Source organism: Eriocheir sinensis, chromosome 9 (genome assembly GCF_024679095.1).
Source record: "Eriocheir sinensis breed Jianghai 21 chromosome 9, ASM2467909v1, whole genome shotgun sequence".
Lineage (NCBI taxonomy): Eukaryota > Metazoa > Arthropoda > Malacostraca > Decapoda > Varunidae > Eriocheir > Eriocheir sinensis.
Window position 1 is genome coordinate 1,047,285 of NC_066517.1, and position 21,325 is coordinate 1,068,609.

The 21,325-nt window shown below is 43.2% G+C and overlaps 1 protein-coding gene across 1 annotated transcript; it reads right to left on the bottom strand.

Moving 5' to 3' along the window:
• Positions 1-392: 392 nt before the first annotated feature.
• LOC126996255 (uncharacterized) lies at positions 393-20,130 on the bottom strand. The gene is made up of 3 exons (XM_050856630.1): positions 19,971-20,130; positions 525-1,077; positions 393-438 (listed from the first exon to the last, which is right to left on the bottom strand). Exons 2-3 carry the CDS (start codon positions 998-1,000, stop codon positions 393-395), a joined length of 522 nt encoding a protein of 173 aa, XP_050712587.1. The 5' UTR covers positions 1,001-1,077; positions 19,971-20,130.
• Between the last annotated feature and the right edge of the window lie 1,195 nt (positions 20,131-21,325).

The following is a 21,325-nucleotide window of genomic DNA, read 5'->3' on the forward strand; positions in this document are numbered from 1 at the left end:
TATATATGTATATATATATATGACTGCAACATAAGATGCAGCATTTCACACTGGAAACTTTTCAGGCAGGAACTTATGTTGTCAAACTTATTTTTTACTTGCCAGTTTTTACCATAATTTGTGGAGTGGTTCATAAATAGTCTTAATGGCCGTGTTAGGAGCAGACATGCCGTGCAGGCCGCCCCGAGGCCCGGCACACTGATTGAGGGATAAATTAAAGCACCCAAGAAGTATTATATTAATATTATGATTATTATTATTATTATTATTATTATCATTATTATTTTTATTTTTATCATTATTATAATTTTTATTTTTATTGTTGTGGTCATCATCATTTATCATTATAAATATTAATATAATTATTATTGTCATCAGTGTTTCTTTGCCTCCTAAGTGTTGATGCGCACCGAGAGAATACATGTGTAGAGAGCCTCCCTGCAGGCCAGCACAGGCCAGGCACAGGGGTGGGGGACATGCAGGTCGGGGGTTGCTGCCTGGCACAGGCTGGTGTGGGGACATACAGGTCGGGGGTTCCTGCCCGGCACATGCAGGTCGGGGGTTCCTGCCCAGCACAGGCTGGTGTGGGGACATGCAGGTCGGGGGTTCCTGCCCAGCACAGGCTGGTGTGGGGACATGCAGGTTGGGGGTTCCTGCCCAGCACAGGCTGGTGTGGGGACATGCAGGTCGGGGGTTCCTGCCCGGCACAGGCTGGTGTGGGGACATGCAGGTCGGGGGTTCCTGCCCAGCACAGGCTGGTGTGGGGACATGCAGGTCGGGGGTTCCTGCCCAGCACAGGCTGGTGTGGGGACATGCAGGTCGGGGGTTCCTGCCCGGCACAGGCTGGGGTGGGGGACATGCAGGTCGCTGGTTCCTGCCCAGCACAGGCTGGGGTAGGGGACATGCAGGCCGGGGTCCTGCCCAGCACAGGCCCAGGGCGTGGGCACAGACACGGCCAGCACACAGCTGTGGCCAAGGCCACAACTTCCCTACCCTGCATGGAAAGCCGCCCCCTCAGAACCCTGTGTCGGCACCTTCCAGCTGTCCGTACACCTGGGATCTGAGGTCTGGGCCGGCCTGCAGGAGAGGAGAGGAAGAGAGCAAGACATTGAAAGCAGAGAAGCAAAAGGTGGAAGGGATAGAAGAGGAGAGAGGGAGAAAAGAAAGGTTTATTAATTTCTTCATGGATAATTTCATAAACATATTTCTACACACACATATTGCAAGTCAGGTTAAAGATTTTACGAGAGAGAGAGAGAGAGAGAGAGAGAGAGAGATCCCATAATGAACACCACTGAGTGCTGGGGATCAAACCCAGGCCCTCTGAGCAGAAGTCAGGGCAGCAAACCAACCACGCCACCGATGAGCTGAAAGGTCACTGCGCCAGAAGCCACTGCTATGGCCAATAACTGACACCCCAGCCCGCTCACACTCGTGACTGTCGGAAACACTTTTAATCAACTCCTCATGGCACATACGGTGTATATAAACATTAGAGAAACTGTATTAACACAGTGAAAATACCCCATAATGAACACTCATTGGTGGTGTAGTTAGTTTGCTGCCCTGACTTCTACTCGGAAGGCCCGGGTTCAATCCCCGGCACTCAGTGGTGTTCATTATGGGATAGTTTCACTGTGTTAATAGTTTATCCAAGAGAGAAGGATGCTGGAAATGCTGAGAGAGAGAGAGAGAGAGAGAGGGAGAGAGAAGGATGCTGGAAATGATGAGAGAGAGAGAGGGAGAGAGAAGGATGCTGGAAATGATGAGAGAGAGAGGGAGAGAGAAGGATGCTGGAAATGATGAGAGAGAGAGAATTACATATATTACATAGAAAATCAGACCACACAGACCCCATGGTCCAAACTAGGTGGTCTGTCCTTCAACCTAAATGAATCTACACTAATAAGATGGCTCCAAAACATTGCTTTTCTACTCTAGTTAATATTAAGTTGAAGGAAGTGACGGTCGAGCTTGTTTTTAAAGGCGTCAATCGTGTTACACTGGACCACTGATGGCGGGAGCTTATTCCATTCTCGCACTACAACGTTGGTGAAGAAAAATTAGGTGCAGTCTGAATTTACTTGTCCACATTGGAGTTTTGTGCCATTGTTCCTCGTTCGCAAAGTGTCATCGATCATAAACAATTTTGTTTTGTCTACATTCGTGAAGCCATTAAGTATTTTAAAACATTCGATCAGTTTTCCTCGGAGGCGACGTTTCTCAAGAGAGAACATGTTAAGGGTGGAAAGCCTTTCTTCGTAGGATTTGTTGCGCAAGGAAGGGATCATTTTTGTTGCTCGACGCTGAACACCTTCTAATTTAGCAATGTCCTTTGCATGCTGAGGAGACCAAAATTGTACCGCATATTCCAAGTGGGGTCTGACTAAACTATTGTAGAGCGGAAGTATTACATCTTTATTCTTGAATAAAAAGTTTCTTTTAATGAAGCCCAACATTCTGTTCGCTTTATTTGCTGCATCGATGCATTGATGTGAGAATTTGAGGTTTGACGCGATTTTGACCCCCAGGTCCTAAACGCATTGAACGCTTGTGAGTTTAACGCCGCGCATTTCGTAATCGAACTTCTTATTTCTTGTTCCAACTTGAAGGACCTGGCACTTGTCTACATTAAAGGGCATCTCCCATCTATCCGCCCAAGCTGAAATTTTGTGCAAATCCTCTTGGAGGCTTTGCCTGTCTTCGTCAGTGAGAACTGAGTTACCAATCTTTGTGTCTTCTGCAAATTTACTAATGCAATTATTGAGTCCAACATCCATGTCGTTGATGTAAATAATGAAGAGCACTGGGCCAAGAACCGAGCCCTGAGGGACGCCACTAGTGACCGGCACCCACTCTGAGTTACATCCGTCAATCACCACTCTTTGTTGTCTGTTGCTCAACCACTTTGCGATCCACTGGTTTACTTGACCGTCAATACCTATTTGCTTTAATTTATAAAGTAATTTATGATGTGGGACTTTATCAAACGCTTTCTGGAAATCAAGATAGACTACGTCCAATGATTTGGTTACGTCATAAACTGAGAAGAGGTCGTTATAAAAGTTCAATAGGATCTTTTGTTATGGAGGTCATGTTGTGAATCCCCAATTAATGAGTGGCTTTCGAGGTAACTCACAATTTTGTCTTTAATTATGCTCTCAAGTAGCTTACCTACAATTGAAGTTAGACTAATGGGTCGGTAGTTACCTGGTATTTTTTTGTCTCCTTTCTTGACCCGACAGCATCGGCGAACCCATTTTTGGGCTCCAGCGAGTCGGTCCACTGAAACGGTGGACCCTGCATGGGGCTCGGCTCAAAATGCCTAATTCGAGGTAATTGTAGGCGGTGGCGGCATTGAGCAACCCACCATGCATGCCCTGGGTCATTGTGGTGGGTAATTGATCTTGAGGTGGGCTTATTTGTCGTAGGTGGTGCTGTAAGGTCATGGCAGACTGAATTAGCTATCCATATAGTAATCACTTGTCAAATTCTCTAAAGTAGACAACAAGCGACTCTCGGCTAGATGCCACGTGTCACGAGAATGTATATTTTGTAACAAACACCACCCAAAAAGAATGGAGTTTGAGTTTAAATAAATATTTTTAATGGCTTTACGGTTATGAAAGGAGTACTCTGAGATACGTTCCATGCTCATTTATTAGTCTCAAATGCAGCGTAATGATGCCGTTTCTCGGCCACTTCTCGGCTTTCCCATAGCCGAAGCCCACGGGTTAAAAATCGGTGTCACGTTAGCCTTTTTCCAATCTGAAGGGACGATGCCTTATCGCAAGGACATATTGAATACGGTTGTGAGGGAGGAGACTATTTCGCTCTTTGTTTCTTTAAGCAGTATAGGATAAACTTTATCGGGTCCGGGACTTTTATTTGTTTTAAGTGAATGGAGAGCTTTAAGGACTTCATCGGTTGTTATTTCAAAATTAGGCAATGCATGCTCGAGATTTACATTAGTACTAGTGATGGTGGTAGTGGGAGGAAGACTGTTAGTATTAAACACCGAGGAAAAGTAACTGTTTAAGAGGTTTGCAATGTGTTGGCTTTCAGTCACTAGTGCACCGTCGCTGTTTGTTAAAGGTCCAATTCCACTTCTGATGGCCTTTCTGTTGTTTATGTAACTGAAGAAAGATTTCGGACTATTTTTACAGTTGGCTGCAATATTTACTTCATATCTACGCTTTGCCTGACATACTAATCTTTTTACTCGTCGCCTGGCATCGTTATAAAGTCTAATGTTTTTGGGCGTGCTTTGTTCTTTCTTTAACCTGTAAAACAATTTTCTCTCCTTGACCAAGTGTTTAATTTCGCTATTAAACCAAGGTGGGCTTTTATTAGTGTTAATTCGCTTCTCGCACAAGGGGACGAATATGTTCTGCTGAGTGAGTAAGTGATTTTTAAAGCTTAGCCAGGCTTCCTCTACATTGCCGTCATCAGATAGTTGTATTTCTGTTAGTTTTTGTCGGATTTCTACGAAGTTAGCACTTTTGAAACTGGGCACCTTTACTTTATTTTCAGTCACTGATGTTTGAGCTCTAATGTCGACGCGGACTAATTTATGATTGCAAGAACCGAGGTGTTCTCCTACCGTGACATTACTGACTAGGTTATCTTGGGTCGTTATAACAAGGTCGAGTATGTTATTTTGTCGAGTTAGTTCAGAAACCATTTGGCTTAGATAATTTTCTTCTAGAAATTCGATCATTCTATGTGACTCGCCTTCTGTACCTGACAGTGTCGCCCAGTCGATATGGGGGAGGTTAAAGTCTCCTAATATCAGTGAGTCGCTGTTATTAAGTGACTGCCTTAAAACGCTGTACATTTCAAGGTCGTCATCGAGTGATTGCCCGGGAGGCCTGTAGGTGACAGATATATTTTAAATTGACTTTTGCAATGTTTACTCGCACGCACAAATGTTCAACGTTACTGTCTCTTGGTGTTTTGTCAGTGGGTTGCAAATAGCTTTTGACAAAAAGGGTGACGCCACCGCCTCTACGGTTTACACGATCTTTGTTGAAGAGTCTGTAGCCATCTATGTTGTATTCGGAACTTAAATCAATATTTGTGGTGTCGATAGATGTTTCGGTTGTAGCAATTATGTCTATTTTCTGTTAGAGCAAGACATCTCAGTTCATCAAATTTGTTTCTTAGGCTACACGCATTGAAATTAAGGATTTTTAAGTTATCTAGAGGCTTGGTGGAGGTGGAGGTACTTGCTGGATCACAGTTACGGGTTTGTTGCGATGCACGGCGTCTATTTACACGGGCGGGGTGGAGGGACGTGGCTGTGACTCGTTTTTTTCCTTGGATGACACATACTGCGTCGTTGAGGAGCCTTCCGAATCTGGCTGCCCCGATGGGAGACAGGTGTATTCCGTCCCTGTGGAAGAGCTCACTTTGTCCGTAGAAATTGTCCCTGGCATTAAAGAACTCCACGCCCAGCTCTCTGCAAAGAGTCTGCAAGCGGTTGATTAGGCTGAAGGCCTTTCTGAAGAAGTTGCTCTCCGCCCATGTCCGTGGTAGAACTCCTGAAATCAAAATGTTAGGGGATTTAGACTTATACTGCTGGATGAGCCTACGGTACTTGTCCAGGAGTTCCTCAGACCGGGTCGTGGTGACGTCGTTCGTACCTGTGTGAATAACAAACAGTGAATCATTAGTAGCCTGGGGGGAGATCTCCTCAAGAGCAGCAGTTATATCGTCGATCCCAGCACCAGGATAGCAATAGTTCCGTCTTCGACGAGGAACTCTGCCGCAGAACTCAACTACCTGCTGGCGAATCATGGAGTCACCCACCAGGAAGGTGCTCTCCTGCTCGTCCTCCTCCTCCAGAATGGCAAACCTGTTGAAGCAATGAACAGGATAAATTGCTTGTCTGGCTGGTTTGGCTCCTCCATTCACGACGGTGAAGCCATCATGGGCGGTGCCACTACCACCCTCCAGCTGCGTGGTGTTGTCCGCTGGCAACGTTAGCCTGGATGAATTCCTGCAAGGAGGCAACAGTGCGAGAAAGCTCTATTATTTTATTCTGACCTGCTTCCATCTTCTCTTCTTGCTCCTGCAGTCTTGTCTCGAGATGCTGCCTGGAGAGACACAGTCGACAGACAACAGAACGCCCTGTAAAAAAGTGAGCTGAGAAGCTACCGTTACAAGTACTGCACTTCTTAGGCGCCATCTTAGCTGAAAGTGATTAATGATTGCCTGAAATGAAAGAGATAAAAACACAGAGTGAAGGGGATTTGGAAAGGTGGGGTGAGTGAGAGGGGGTTTAGGAAAGGAGGTAAAGTGAGAGAGAGGAGGAGTAGGAAGGGATGTGAGGTGAGTGAAGAGGGGGAAAGAGAGGGGGTGAGTGAGGTGTGTGAGATCAAGGAGGGTTAGGAAAGAGGTGAGGTGAGGTGTGTGAGATCAAGGAGGGTTAGGAAAGAGGTGAGGTGAGGTGTGTGAGATCAAGGAGGGTTAGGAAAGAGGTGAGGTGAGCGAGGGGGGGGCTTAGAAATATGTGGAGGTGAGGGAGGGGTAGGAAGGGCTAATCCTCTAGGGGATTTGTAGTGAGGAGGTGAGGTGAGCAAGGGTGGGGGGGCTTAGGTGAGGTGAGGGAAAGGGAGGTAGGAAGGGTTAATCCTCTAGGGGATTTAACCCGTGGGCTTACACTGTATTTTGAGACTAAGAAAAGAGCGTGAAACGTATATCAGAGTACTCATCTCATAACCATAAACCCATTAAAAATATTTACTTATACTCAAAATCCATTCTTTTTGGGGTTTTTTTTTTACAAAATATACATTCTCATGACACGTGGCATCTAGCCGAGAGTCGCTTGTTGTCTACTTTAGAGAATTTGACAAGTGATTACTGTATGGATAGCTAATTCAGTCTGCCATGACCTTACAGCACCACCTACGACAAATGAGCCCACCTCAAGATCAGTCACCCACCACAATGACCCAGGGCATACATGGTGGGTTGCTCTATGCCGCCACCGCCTACAATTAGCTCGAATTAGGTGTTTTGAGCCGAGCCCCAAACGGGGTCCGCCGTTTCAGCGGACCAACTCATGGGAGCCCAAAAATGGGTCCACCGACGCTGCCAGGTTAAAGAGGGTGTAGTGAGGAGGAGCAGATTGAATCCTCAGGGGAATTCAAGAGTGAGGTGTTGGCAAGCACAACGCAAAAAACACTCAAGAAACACACAAGAAACTCACGCAACCCAACACACCCAAATCACACATGAAAACACTCGGGATCACAACAACACACTTGAAACACACGAGAAAGTCAGAAACTCAAGCATAAGCACGATTCAACACCCCCAAGAGAGAGAAGGATGCTGGAAATGCTGAGAGAGAGAGAGAGAGAGAGAGAGAGAGAGAGAGAGAGAGAGAGATGCTGTAAATGCTGCCTGCCCTTTCTGTCCCATTTGTCTCTCCGTATCAACAGCAAGACAAGTAAATATTTTCATCCCATCAAAATAAAACCATAAGGAAGTGAATATCATAAGCAAAGAGGGAGGTGTGTGTCTTGCGTGCTATATATATTAGTTTTCTCCCCCTTCCCTGTGCTATCCCAACGTTGATGTCCTGCTCACTTCAACTAGACACATTAATCTCACTCAGAGAAATTAGAAGTTGCAACACCTCTCCTCTCCTCCCGAAATTGACCTCTCTTTTGGCCGCTCATTACTTTTGTCTTTGTGGGATCAGAGATTAGCGGGCTTTTTTTTACACCTTTTTTTTTAGTTGCCCTTGAGCTGTTTCTTTAGCTGTAAAAAAAAAAAAAAAAAAAAAAAAATTGAAAAAAAAAAATTTGAAAAAAAAAAATTGAGCTTTAAATATGATCCCTCTCACATTGACGTCAGCCATATTTCACTAACTACCTCTCCCTTGTTTATCAGTTTTCTCTCCCTTCCTTGTACTCTCCCATCAGTCACTTCAACTATACACCTTAACCTCACCATAGCATTATTTGTTGATTTATACCATGAGGTGCTGGCTATCATGTGTTTGAAGATATCCTAAACTTAACCTAACATAACAATGACAAAGTTACCATATGTCTTTACTCAGAAAAATCATATATGCTTGCTTACTGACTGAGTGAGGTCATTCTTTGTTATTTTGTGCCATAAGCTGTCGCCTATTATGTATCTGAAGACGCCCTAAACTTAGCTTAACCTAACAAAACTACAAAAAATTATCATACGTCTTGACTCAGAAAAACTCATCTATGCTTCCTTGCTAATGAGACCCTTTATATAACACAGTGAAGGCTTTCTTTGTCAATTCATCCTATAGGTTTCTGGATATCACGTTTGAAAATTTCCTAAACGTAACCCAACAAAATCTTGAACAGTAACCATCACCTTGACTCAGAAAAATCATTTTTTCTTCCTTACTTATGAGACTTTCTCTATAACACAGTCGAGGCTTTCTTTGTTAATTTATGCTACAGGTATTTGGATATCATGTGTTTGAAAGTTTCTTAAACTTGACCTAACCTATTGGAAATATAATTTTTGTTACTTAATTTTTTTTAATCAATAAATATATTAACCAAAATTGGTTTGTTTATCAATACAAATATGCAAGAAAAATTCAAAAATTATCTATTTTTCCCACCCTTTGCAACCCTAGCCTTGACTCTGCCGCAAGTGTTCGTAGGACAAGAGCACACAGCCGCTGGCATCACCACCACAATCCTCCCCAGCAGATTTGGAAGCCACCGGCATCAGTAGCATTAATTTACAAAGGAAAACCTTTTTTGTGATTTGAAAAGGTTGGAATGAATAATCTTGGTTACAGTCTTAACATGTTGATAAGCAGTAGTTTTTTCACCAAACATTTTGTACCCCGGGCTCATCTTGGGGAAAGGTCTGGCTGAATCAGGATACCAGACTGCCTGTTTTACTCTGGCATAATTCACTATTACTATTACTATTATAGAAGTAACATATAACTTTAGCACAAATAGTAATACTACATGAGAGATAAATTAACAAACCAGTGCATCATCCTCACAAAATATTGACCTATTGTATACCGGCATGCAAATGTTCCTGGATTGAAAAAAAAAAGTATATGGAGATAGGCAGCACATATTACCCATCGTTCAGGGGATGAGCTAAACTGCACTATTTCCCCTTCAGAGGGTTAGACACCTAGTGTCACCAGAGCATCATAGGTATGACTACAGATGTGATAAATGTATGCACCTCTTTATTCTAACCTGTTTCATGGCTGGGTAATGCACTCAACGCTGGTCTAGGGGAAAAATTTGGGTTTCTCAGCATCCCTCTTATTATCGATAACTCATTTATTTTGGATCAGTTTTGATATGCATTCAGTGATCTGATAATTGCTTTTTGAGAAAAAATTATGATTATGGTATGTACTTTCTTCAAGGGAGAACATCCTTCACAAGCAATTTTTCAGAGGAGAAACATTAATGCTATGAATATTATTTCTTACTAACCCTAATTCAATACCTGAGCTCCCAAACAATGGGGGAGGCAAGCCCACCCTGGACTCCCCAAGGCTTATTTGAGGTAGTGGCTCCCCTTGAAAAACAGTGATTAAGCCAAACAAAGAACAGATTGCTAAAGGGAACATCAAAATTTATCTGAAAGTAGTAGTCATGTCAAAAAATTTTGGGATGCTGAGAACTCCCTTTTTTTACATCAAGGGAGGCAGCTCAACAGCAAAAAACAAAATAGGAACAAAAAGGTCAACTAGACGCTACTCCCACCAAAGAAAACAGAACAAGAGGCCAGAAGAGAGGTTAATTTTGAGTGGAGAGGTGTCTTGATACTCTCCCCTTGAAAGAGTTCAAGTTGTGGGCAGGAGGAAATATGGATGAAGGAAGCATGTTACAGAGTTCACCAGCAGAAGGGATAAAAGAATGAAGATGCTGGTTGACTCTTGCATAAGGGATTTGGATAGAATAAGGATGAACAAGTGTAGAGAGTTGTGTGCAGCAGAGCTGTGGGAGGGGGGGAGGCATGCAGTTAGCAAGTTCAGAAGAGCAGTCGGCACAAAAATATCGATAGAAGATAGAGAGGCAATATGGTGGCGGAAATCAAGAGGTAGGAGACTGTCAGTAAGAGGAGAGGAGTTGATGAGACAAAGAGCCTTACGGCCATAGCATTAATCTTCCCCATTCCCTTTCTGTCCCCATCCCCATACTCGGGTCTGGGGTATGTGTAAAGCGCCCCATCCCCTTCCTGTCCCCAGTGGGCCAGACAGGACCAACCCGCTGGTCATAATAATGTTGGCAGCACTTTCAAACCAATAATTACAGAAAACGAGATAAATAATGCATTTTTCACACACCATTGTATTCATATACATTATATATCATAAAACAAAACAATAGGGTAATTGATCTACATGTAAATAGCAGGTAATGCGGGTAAGTTAATTTATGAGACAGGTTGGTATCCATGACTGGTCACACACCCGGGCAGCCATGGGGCAGCCACATAGGGGTTGCCAGGTCGTGTCATTGGTGGCATTTTTGTCTTAAATCAAGGTGGTTACCAAGAAATGCCCTTTTTTATGGCATATGTTAAGTATTACTATAATAATGCCATATTTAGTCATCAATCTGCCGTCTTTTGCCATTTTGGGGGCAATTATAAAGGAATCTTCAGGAATACCTGTATGTTTACAATCAAATGGAAACACAAGAGTCTTTACAAACTAAAAGAAATACATTAACTTCAGCAAAGTTTGCGATACAATATCAGTCATAGAAATATTCTGATACTTTTCAATATATTTTCTTCTATAATAACAAATAGAACACTATTTATTCATGCAAAATATAAGGAGAGGAACCTAAAGATGTCCTGCCTCGCTTCCCCGCGGAGTCAACACTTTTTCGACCCCATCTGCTCTCTCTCCAGGTAGTGTTAATCATTCCCAACCCCCGGGGACGCTTAAAACTGCGGGTCACAGCCAAGAGAAAGGGAAGGGAAGGGAACGGGAATGGGGGAGATTAATACTACGGCCGTTAGACTCCACTCTGTTTAGTAGAGCTGTGTGTGTGGAGCACCCCCCACAAATGAGATACATATTCCATATGAGGGCAGACAAGGCCCCTGTATATGGACAGCATCAAGGAGGGGGAAAAGAACTGGTGGAGACGGTACAGAACGCCCAACCTCGAGGAAGCTGATTTAGCAAGTGAGATATGAAGTTTCCAGTTAAGATTTTGAGTTAGGGATAAACTGAGGATGTTTATTGAGGAAAATGACAGCTGAGTGTTGTCAAAGAATAGAGGATAGGTGTTTGGAAGATTGTGTCAAGTTTACAGGTGGATAACTTGAGTTTTTGAGGAACTGAAGGACACTAAGTTCCTCTTGCCCTAATCGGAAATGATAGCAAGATCTGAGGTCAAGCATTCTGCAGCATCCAGCCTAGAATCATGTAATTCCTGTAAGGCAGGTCTTCTGTTGAAATACTGTAAGACTGAGCAGCGGGGAAGCTCAGGTGAGTGGACGTCTCTCTTCTCGAGCTCTTGCAGTCAGGCCACGATGCCAGCGGCAACGAGGTATCCGTGTGTTACTTGCAGGAGGGAGTTCACGAAGGACTTCCTCAACAAGGATAACGGTGAGTACACTGTATGTTTCTTCTGTGAAACTGAACACAAGTTAAGTGTAGAGTTAAAAGTGTTAGATAGCAAGTTACAGCCTCTTGAGGGTGTGTTAGGATTGGATGTAGGGAGGGTCGGGGAGAGTGAGTTTAAGGTAGTTGAGAAGGTAGAGAGGTTGGAAGATAGAGTAGGTGAGGTAGAGAAGAAGGTAGGTACCTTAGATTCCTTCCAGCCAGTTAGAAAAGGGAGTAAGGCTGTAGGTGCAGATGTCAGTTACAGTACGTGGTGTCGTGACGAGGAACAGGTTCCAGTGTTAGACGACCAAGTTGATAACGATCCTAGCTTCGTTCTCGTCGGGGATAGTTTGGTTAGACAGCAGGACCAGGAGTTTTGTAGGAAGAGAGCGAGGTGTAGGCATGTAGTTTTCCCTGGGTGTAGAAATGAGCATATAGCTGAGAAGGTTGACGACTTGGCTGTCACTACCTCAGAGGAGAGACTGTTTGTTTACCTGGTCGGAACAAACAATGCCATGAAAGGTAGGTCAGAGGAGGTTCTAGACAAGTACGTACAGGAAGTTTGTCGGGAAGCTGAGGGACAGCAGGAGGCGTTCAGTTGTGTGTGGTTTGCTCCCTAGGCACGATGTTAGTTCCCTCATCCTCAGTAGAATGCTGGGGATTAACGAATGTGTCAGGGATTTGGGTAGTCCTGAAGGAGTCATGTTTGTGGACATCTGGGATCACTTTATTCATGACAGGAGCTTGTTTGCTAATGATGGACTTCACCTAAATTGTATTTTGATCATGGAAACATGGTTGAATATGCGTGACAAGCATCAGTTAAGTGAAGTGGTTATTAACCCGAGAACGTCGACAGACCCTTTTCAGGGCTTTCACGAGTCGTGGCTGTGGTACAGTGGACCCTAAAAAGGGCTCGCCATAAAACACCTAATTCGAGCTAATTGTAGGCGGTGGCAGCATAGCGCAACCCACCATGAATGCCCGAGGTCATTGTGGTGGGTGAGTGATCTTGAGGTGGGCTTTTTTGTCATAGGTGGCGCTGTAAGGTCATGGCATACTGAATTAGCTATCCATACAGTAATCACTTGTCAAATTCTCATTAGTAGACAACAAGCGACTCTCGGCTAGATGCCACGCATCACGAGACTGTTTATTTTGTAACAAACACCACCCAAAAAGAATGGAGTTTGAGTAAAGTAAATATTTTTAATGGCTTTATGGTTATGAGAGGAGTACTCTGACGTATGTTCCATGCTCTTTTCTTAGTCTCAAAATGCAGTGTAATTTTGTTGTTTCTCGGCCATTTCTCGGCTTTCCCATAGCCGAAGCCCACGGGTTAATGGTTAGCGTTTGCTAAGTGTCGTCTACACAAAAAGGGTGGAGGTGTAATAATACATGCGAGAAGTACTAATTTAGAAGTCATTCAGCTTAACACAACCGAGACAGAGGCTTATGATTCATTGTATGTACAAGCATTTCAACGATCAATAATGAAAAGTATATTCTGGGCATAATTTACCAACCTCCTAACTCAAATGAAGACATTGATAGAAACCTCTATGTAGAGATAAATAAAGTTATCAGAAATAGAAATGCAATAATATGCGGTGACTTCAATAACCCCTCCATTAACTGGTTAACTGGAATGGACAAAAAAGGATCTAGATTAGCAAACTTTGTGCGACACATTTCTTTATCAAACAGTTACCACGCCGACACGCGGAAACAACATTCTTGATTTAGTCTTCACGACCAACAGTCACCTCATAAGTGCCTGTGAGGTCGGCGAGCCATTTGCAAGCAGCGACCACAACATTATCAGATGTGAGAAAACTCACTTTTAATACCTAACTATAGTAAAGCGAATTTTACGGACCTGAGAAGAGAATTGGCATTAGTAAACTGGAATCATTTCCTCAATACCGTCCGCATTCAAGAAATGTATAACAGTTTCACTGCACAAATCTTAGCAACAGTAAATAAATTCATTGCACTTAAGCCACAAAGGACAGAGAACCACAAGCCATTGTGGATGACTAATTCCCTTCAGAAAATCATTGTCGAAAAAAGAAAACTGTATAAGAAATATAAATTGTCACACAATTTACAGGATCATACTGATTATATCAATATCAAGAGAGAGTGCGAAAGGAAAATCAGAAAACAGAAACGCGAGTATGAGATGAAAATATCACCTGAGGCTAAGAAAAATCCAAGGTTATTTTTCAGTTACATAAGAAACAAAAACTTTTAAAAATACTATCGGCCCACTATTAGAAAATGGCGACACGATTAGCGATGATAAAGGCATGGCTTTATAGTAGTGTATTCACAAAAGAGAAAATGACATCAATCCCCGCCCTGAGGAATATTTTTCAAGGCCCTAAAGAACATAAGCTTGCGTTGACCGAAATTGATATCAGTGAAGTGCGTGTGTACCTGCAAAATAGATCCAAATAAATCTCCAGGCCCCAACAATTTATCTCCTCGCGTGTTAAGAGAATGCAGTCAACAGCTAGAATTACCCATAACGTTAATGTTCAACAAGTCATTAGCACAGGCAAGCATGCCCCTTGGGTGGAAAAGAGCCAATATTACCCCGATCTTTAAAAAAGGAGACAAAAAACAAGCCAGTAATTATTGTCCTATTATTCAAGTTGGGATGCCCGAGCCCCATATGACATAATTTACCTAGACTTTCAGAGAGCGTTTGATAAGTTCCCCACATTAGGCTTATTTCAAAACTGTGTTCCCACAGTATAAGTGACCATCTGTGCACGTGGATTCATGACTGGCTCACAGACAGACAACAGCATGTGGTTCTTAACCCTTTCATTGTTAAACGCTTGCAACGGGCGTTAGGCGTACGTATTTGCTGGTGGCGCTAAACGCCCGCTGCGACCTCCACCCGCACTCAAATCTCCCGTGTATGAGAGTATTCCAACACTAATTCTTACAACACAGGATTGCCAATTGAGTGGATTCTTCACTAAATTTGGTGGAAAATCATATCAGCCCAGCGCGGCAAATCTACGGACGGGTAACTGGTGGATGTTCTTGCCCAATATAACGGCATTTTTGCACAGCTTCACCTGTCACTGACTGATTCTTTGACCAAATAGTTGTAAATATTGCAGTTGGCAATGCTCCCTTGCCAGAATCTGAAGAAAAAAATGTCCACAGTTCCCTCAATATGGCTGATCATCACACACGCACCGACGTAAGTGTTAACATTCAACACTCCCTGAACGTGCATGTACATTCGCAAGAGAGGCATACATAACCGATTCCTATAGATCTGGAGCTCCTCTTTCCAATGGTGTTTTTGGTTTTCAGCTGTGATGAATAGTTTTTGAGATACAGAGGTTAAAAGAGACCCCCAATTGGGCTGCCTGACTGCGCCTGAGGGGATAGTTGCGTCCACACTGCGCGCAATGAAAGGGTTAATGGTGAAGCATCCGATTGGCAACCTGTAACCAGTGGCATGCCCCAAGGTTTGGTCCTGGGGCCAACACGTACTATTCATAATTTACGTGAACAATTTAGAGACTGATATCCTATCAAAAGTAGCCAAATTCGCCGACGACACCAAATTAGGAGGTACGGTAACAAACAGTAAAAATTGTGAGAATATTCAATCAGACTTAATAAGACTTGCCGACTGGAGCGAAAAATGGCAAATGTGTTTCAACGTAGATAAATGTAAAGAAATGCACATAGGTGAAAAGAACCCTATCTTTAAATATCAGCTTCAAGGACATGAGCTCAGTGAAGAAAAACATGAAAAAGACCTTGGTGTCATTATCAGTAACACTTAAAATGAGCGATCAATGTACTGCTGGGAGTAAAAAAGCCAATATGACGTTAGGATTAATCTCAAGAAACTTTGATTATAAATCACCTGAACTTATGAAGTGATTATATTCAGCATTTGCAAGACCACACCTAGAATACGCCATTCAGTTCTGGTCACCGAATTACATGAAAGATCAAGTTTTGCTAGAAAAGATAGTGACGAGCAACCAAACAAATTCCAGCTCTCCGTAACTTGACATATGACGAGCGTTTAAAGCGTTTAGATATATTTTCCTTAAAAAAGTGAAGGGTAAGAGGGGACTTAATTAAAGTGTTCAAAATCCTTAATAGATTTGAAAACATTAACCCAGATAGTCTACTTCAGAGAAACCCCAACACAATAACACCCAGCAACGGTGTGAAGTTAAAGGGAAACCAATGTAACACTTGGCGCGCAGAAGTTATTTCAATAAGTCATCGATCACTGGAATAGACTCCCACCGTCAGTAGTTAGCACACAGAGTATCAATAGCTTCAAGTCTTCATTGGATAAGTACTTCAGGGAAATAAGATTTTACTAACCCTTTTTTGCATGTTTCAGGCACACTGCAGCACGGCTACAACCTGAAGACATGTTGATAATTTCTCCCATAGCTTAGGTCACTAATAGCGTAAGTTAGAGTAGTAATTTCCTCTTATTTCTCTCTTTACTGTAAAATTTCCATGTCCCTTTCCTCCTTAAAGGCACATGGTGTTCTCTTATAACTATTTCCAGCCAGCACGTTGCCAGAGGGAGAGGTGGGTGGAGAGGAGCCTTCATCTATTCTATCCTGTCCTACCACATGTAGATTACTTGTAGTAGCAGTAGTAGACAGACACCCTCGCCATAGATCGGCAGGTGTTCTGGTGTCTGTTCTTCCTATGTATATTAAGTTGCAGAGTGGAGCCATCAGCATGAGAGTGGCTTAAACAGTTTGTTTTGGAGAGATCATCATTTAACAACAGAGAGAATGGGAGATGAATCAGAGCCCTGTGGGACACCACTGTTGATAGATTTAGGGGAAGAACAGTAACCGTCTACCACAGCAGAGACAGACATGCAAGATAGGAAACTGGAGATTAAAGTACAGAGAAAAGTATAAAATCTGTAGGAGGGTAGCTAGAAAGCAAAGATTTGTGCCAGACTCTGTCAAAAGCTTTTGAGATATCTAAGGTAACAGCAAAAGTTTCACCGAAAAAGCTAAGAGAGGATGACCAAGCGTCAGTTGGGAAGGCAAGAAGATCACCAGTAGAACACCCCTTGAAGAACCCATACTAGCGATCAGAAGGTCAAAAGAGAATAGATGCTTATGAATCTTCTGTTTAAGGATTGATTCAAAAGCTGTAGATAGACAGGAAAGTAAAGCTATAGGGCAGTAGTTTGAGGGATTGGAACAGTCACCCTTCTTAGGCACAGGCTGTATGACGGCATACTTCCAGCAGGAAGGAAAGATAGATGTTGACAGGCACAGGCGAAAGAGTTTCGAGGCAGGGAGTCAGCACGGAAGCACAGTTTTTAAGGACAATAGGAGGCATTCCATCGGGCTTCTGAGGGTTGAGGCCAGAGAGGGCACAGAAAACATCAATTTTAAGAATTTTAATAAAAGGCATAGTGGAGTCAGAGGGGAATGAGTGGGAGGAATATGCCCTGAATCGTCTATAGTGGACCAAAATGTCATGGTATATTAGGTTTGGTTTGGTTAAGCAGGGTAAGGGTTGGGTTTAGGTAAGTTATGGCTAAGTTATGCTACTATAGGGTTAGCTTAGGAGGCTTTGACTGGAGAGTAACAGCCAATGGAAAAATGTTGTTCCTACAGTTAACAATATCATTGGCTGTATATATTGCAACTTCACTGTGAATGAGGAATAATGGCACAAAACTTAAATGTAAACAAGTAAATTCAGACTGCACCAAATTTTTCTTCACCAACATTGTAGTGCGAGAATGGAATAAGCTCCCACCTTCTGTGGTCCAGTGTAACGCGATTGACTCCTTTAAAAACAAGCTCAACCGACACTTCCTTCAACTTAATATTAACTACGGTAGAAATGCAAAGTTTTGGAGCCATCTGATTAATGTAGAATCACTTAGTCTGGACCATGGGGTCTGTGTGGTCTCCATTTCTATGTAAATCTATGAAAGATTCTAAACCTGCTTGACTGTTTTGGGTTGGGCCACCCTTCATGAAAGAGGTGACTTCTCTGGGAAACAAAAATGATTTGAATGGAACATAAAAAAATCTATGAAAAAAATATGTACTCATAAAAAATGCAGGATGTTTTAAATCAAAATTTACAGTTTGACCTAGCTTATTTTAGTTATGGCAAGTAATTATAACAAGCCTTTAGCCTGCCAGTTCTTGTTTCTTAAATAATAAGTTTTGAAAAAATAATGAATGAAACTTAAAGGGTTAGTTTATGTGGGGAAAGGAAGACATATACCTCATTATACCTATTCTTTTCTAAGGTCATCTATCTGTCTAGCAGTACATGTCATTGCAAGTTCACTTGAACCCCCTCTAAGGAGGTGCGATGCCAAAAGTCATGAGTTGCCTGTTGTCATGATATGTATTACCTGTTGTCCCTTACAGGCACTGTGATGCCAGACACAGCTTTTTCTCATTCACGTGGTCAAACTTTGGAGTTTCCTGCCAGCCTGTGTTGCAGAAGCTGTTACCCTTGTTCGTTTTAAAAGAGTGAAGTGCCTGACCCGAAGGGGTACAGTACCTCTTTGGCTGACTGGTTAAGGAGTGTCTTTCCCATCATGCTGATCGTGGGTTCGATCCCCGGTGCCGGTAAAACCCTTTCCTGGTCTGGATTAATTTATCGTTTGTTTCGTGACATGCAGAGGTCATGTTAAGGTACAGTGAAAGGAATTCTGGCAATAGAAGTGGTCTCAGTGACTTCCTGGTTGGCTCTCTTTTTGAATTCTGCACCTAATGGACGTGATGCTCTCCACTTATTCCACCTTGCTCGTCTTGTATCCTTCCTTTATTCTTCCACATCATTCCTCTTGCATTCTTTATTCTTTCCACTCCTTCACTTCCTCTCCATTTAAGGTCCTTTAAGGTGTTCCAGGAGCTGGTCAACACATTACGTGTCCATGTGGTGACTCGATCACTCCACGTTTCCATACAGAGCTCGCAGTGTGCCAGGCCATTGCTGAGTCTGGCTTATAGTACACTTTCCTGCCAGGGTTTTTTGCTGTTGTAGTGTTGGCACTATCTTACAGCTTATTTGGGCTGGCGTGCCACTGCAAGGCTTCCCCTCCGTGGGAGCTCAACCTGCGCTGGTGATTGGGCTCCCAGATAAGAACCTCATTTCATTTATTTATTTCATTTCTAGGGAACCCGTAGAGGGCCACTCTCGGGTGGCACGATATGCAGGGGTTGTGGGGGAATCAAGGGGCCAGGACAGGCTTAGGATAAGGGTTAGGATGAGGAAAGGTATTGGGATATGGTAAAAGGTCAGGATTAGGGAGATAATGATTGATGATCCTATTCCTAAATGTGTCAAGAGTGGGACTATTAACTAAATGAGATGGGAGAGGATTCCACTCTTGGATGCTGCGGGGAAAGAATGAATATTTGAATATACAAGTGTTAGTCTGGTAAGTGTGGTACTTAAGGTTGTGGCTGCCTCTAGTGGATCGTGTAGTTGTTGGGTGTAAATAAGTGTCTTTGTTTATGTCTACTAAATTGTTTGTGATTTTATATAGCATTTGTTGTCTGTGTATTTGTCTTTGTGTTGCTAATGGGTCTAGTTTTATGTCTTGTTTAAGCAAAGTGACTGATGTGGTGTGTCTGTAATCACGTCTGGCCCATCTTGCAGCTTTGTTTTGTATGGCCTCTAATTTATTCATGTTATTTTTAGTGTGTGGGTCCCAGATGGTGTCACAATATTCTATGTGTGGCCGAACGAGTGTTTTGTATGCAAGAATTTTGAAGTTTGCGTCACACCTGCTAAGGTTCCTACGCAGGAACCCCAGGGCTCTGTGAGCTTTGGCCCTGGTGCTGCTCACGTGTGTGTTCCACCGCATGTCTGCTGAGATCTGTACGCCCAAGTATTTGTGAGAAGAGACAGTGTTTAGGTTTGTGTCATGGAGTTTGTAAATGAAGGGAATAGGTTTGTTAGTACGTGTGAAACGGATGTGATGGCATTTGTCTGGTCTCAACGTCATCTGCCATTTGGCTTCCCAGTCTTCAAGTGCAGCTAAATCGTCCTGTAGTCGAAGACGGTCATCCCGATAAACTAAGCTGTCATCTGCAAAAAGTCTAGTACATAGTAGAGATAAGTGATAGTGGGAGATCATTAATGTAGGAAAGGAAAAGAAGGGGGCCCAAGACGGTGCCTTGAGGTACAGGAATAGATGAGGACTGACTACCATCAAGAACAACTCGTTGCTTGCGGGTAGTCAAAAACGTGGTACCTCCCTGGACCTCCTGCTGGTCCCTGTCTGGCCACTGTTTCCCTACAGACGACAACTTGTATGTGCACAAATACAGTGAACACCTACCACACCACCTGACGGAGGATTGCTGGCCATCGTGCGGTAGCAGCCAGCAGCAGTGGTACAGGGTGAGGGTGCTGGGGCAGCAGGCCGCCTGACACACACACACACACACACGCGCGGCGGGCAGCAGCAGCACGGGACGGTGTGGTGGACGCTGTTGACACGTGACACTTGACGGGCGTCACGGCGTGACGGCGGCGCCGCTCCAAAGCTTCGTAGATCGAGCCTCGATCTTCTTATTCTTAATTAATTAAGAGCTCAGAAATGTTCATGTACGGTACTTAAATTCGCTGTAACTTAAAAAATAATGTTCACAATGAACATTGAACCTCATATTGTCCTAGTATATGAGGCTGCGAGATTTCCAGCCTATCGTTGCCTCAACTTGACTAAACAAGTCTAATCACTTATGTAGGTTTGACAGAATTGACACCCTCAAGATAGCAAACAGCCTTAATTTACCCATGATTATGGGTCTTCTTTTATTCTTATTTCCTTCTTCCCAGAGCCTAAATACACGTGTCGATCTGAGCCTTCAAATACAGGAAGATGAGTTACGTAGGTATATTTAGGCTCTGTATTCCACCACAATTAACGATACCAAACTAAAGTTATCCTTAAGAACGTTATTTATTGATGTTTTTTGACAATAGTTTCAGGTGAGAAGTTACAGCGGTGCCAGACTTGTATTCAACCTCCTATATTTGCCAAAATTTGACCCCAAAATTGTCTCCTCCACCCCACTAACTAAATCTATTTACAGCTATCGTTGAAACAGTTAATTATTGATGTCTTTTTGCAATAGTTATGGGCCCTGTGAAACGGGTAAATACGATGGTCTGAGTACGACAGTATGCCGACGATACACACTGGCTGTGATTACTCAGTTCAAAAGAAGAGGAAGAAGAAGGAACGTACGTGCCATGGCCTCTTATTTTAGTGTTTTTCCGTGTTATTCAGCGAGCTACTCATGTGACACGGCACCCAGGTAAGGGAGAAACACTTATTAGCACCTTACCTTTACTGTGGGAGGAAAGGAAGGGCGGGGGGAGGCGGGAGAGATGAGTAAATAAGGGGGATGTTAAAAATGGAGGGAAGGGAGAGGGTGGAGAACATGATGCAAAATGACCGTTCCATTATTTAGCTGTTTTTTCGGTGTTTTATGCCTCTAGCGTGTGTGCTTGTAACCCCCGTGAGTGTGTTTGCATGTTTGAACACTGTGGTTTTCCTGGGGCGTGACAGTGATCCAGAAACGTTAAAAGAAAATGGTGTGTCATGTGGTTGCTTGCGAGAAGAGACGACCGTTCCACTAATCTGTTTTCTCGTTGTTTTAATATGCCTCTGCCGTAGGCCTATGT

Coding starts and splice junctions, on each gene's coding strand:
- LOC126996255 (XM_050856630.1), bottom strand. CDS start 1,000: ATGCAGGGTAGGGAAGTTGTGGCCTTGGCCACAGCTGTGTGCTGGCCG. Junction 439..524: donor CGGGCAGGAACCCCCGACCT/GTATGTCCCCAC, acceptor GCTGGCCTGCAG/GGAGGCTCTCTACACATGTA.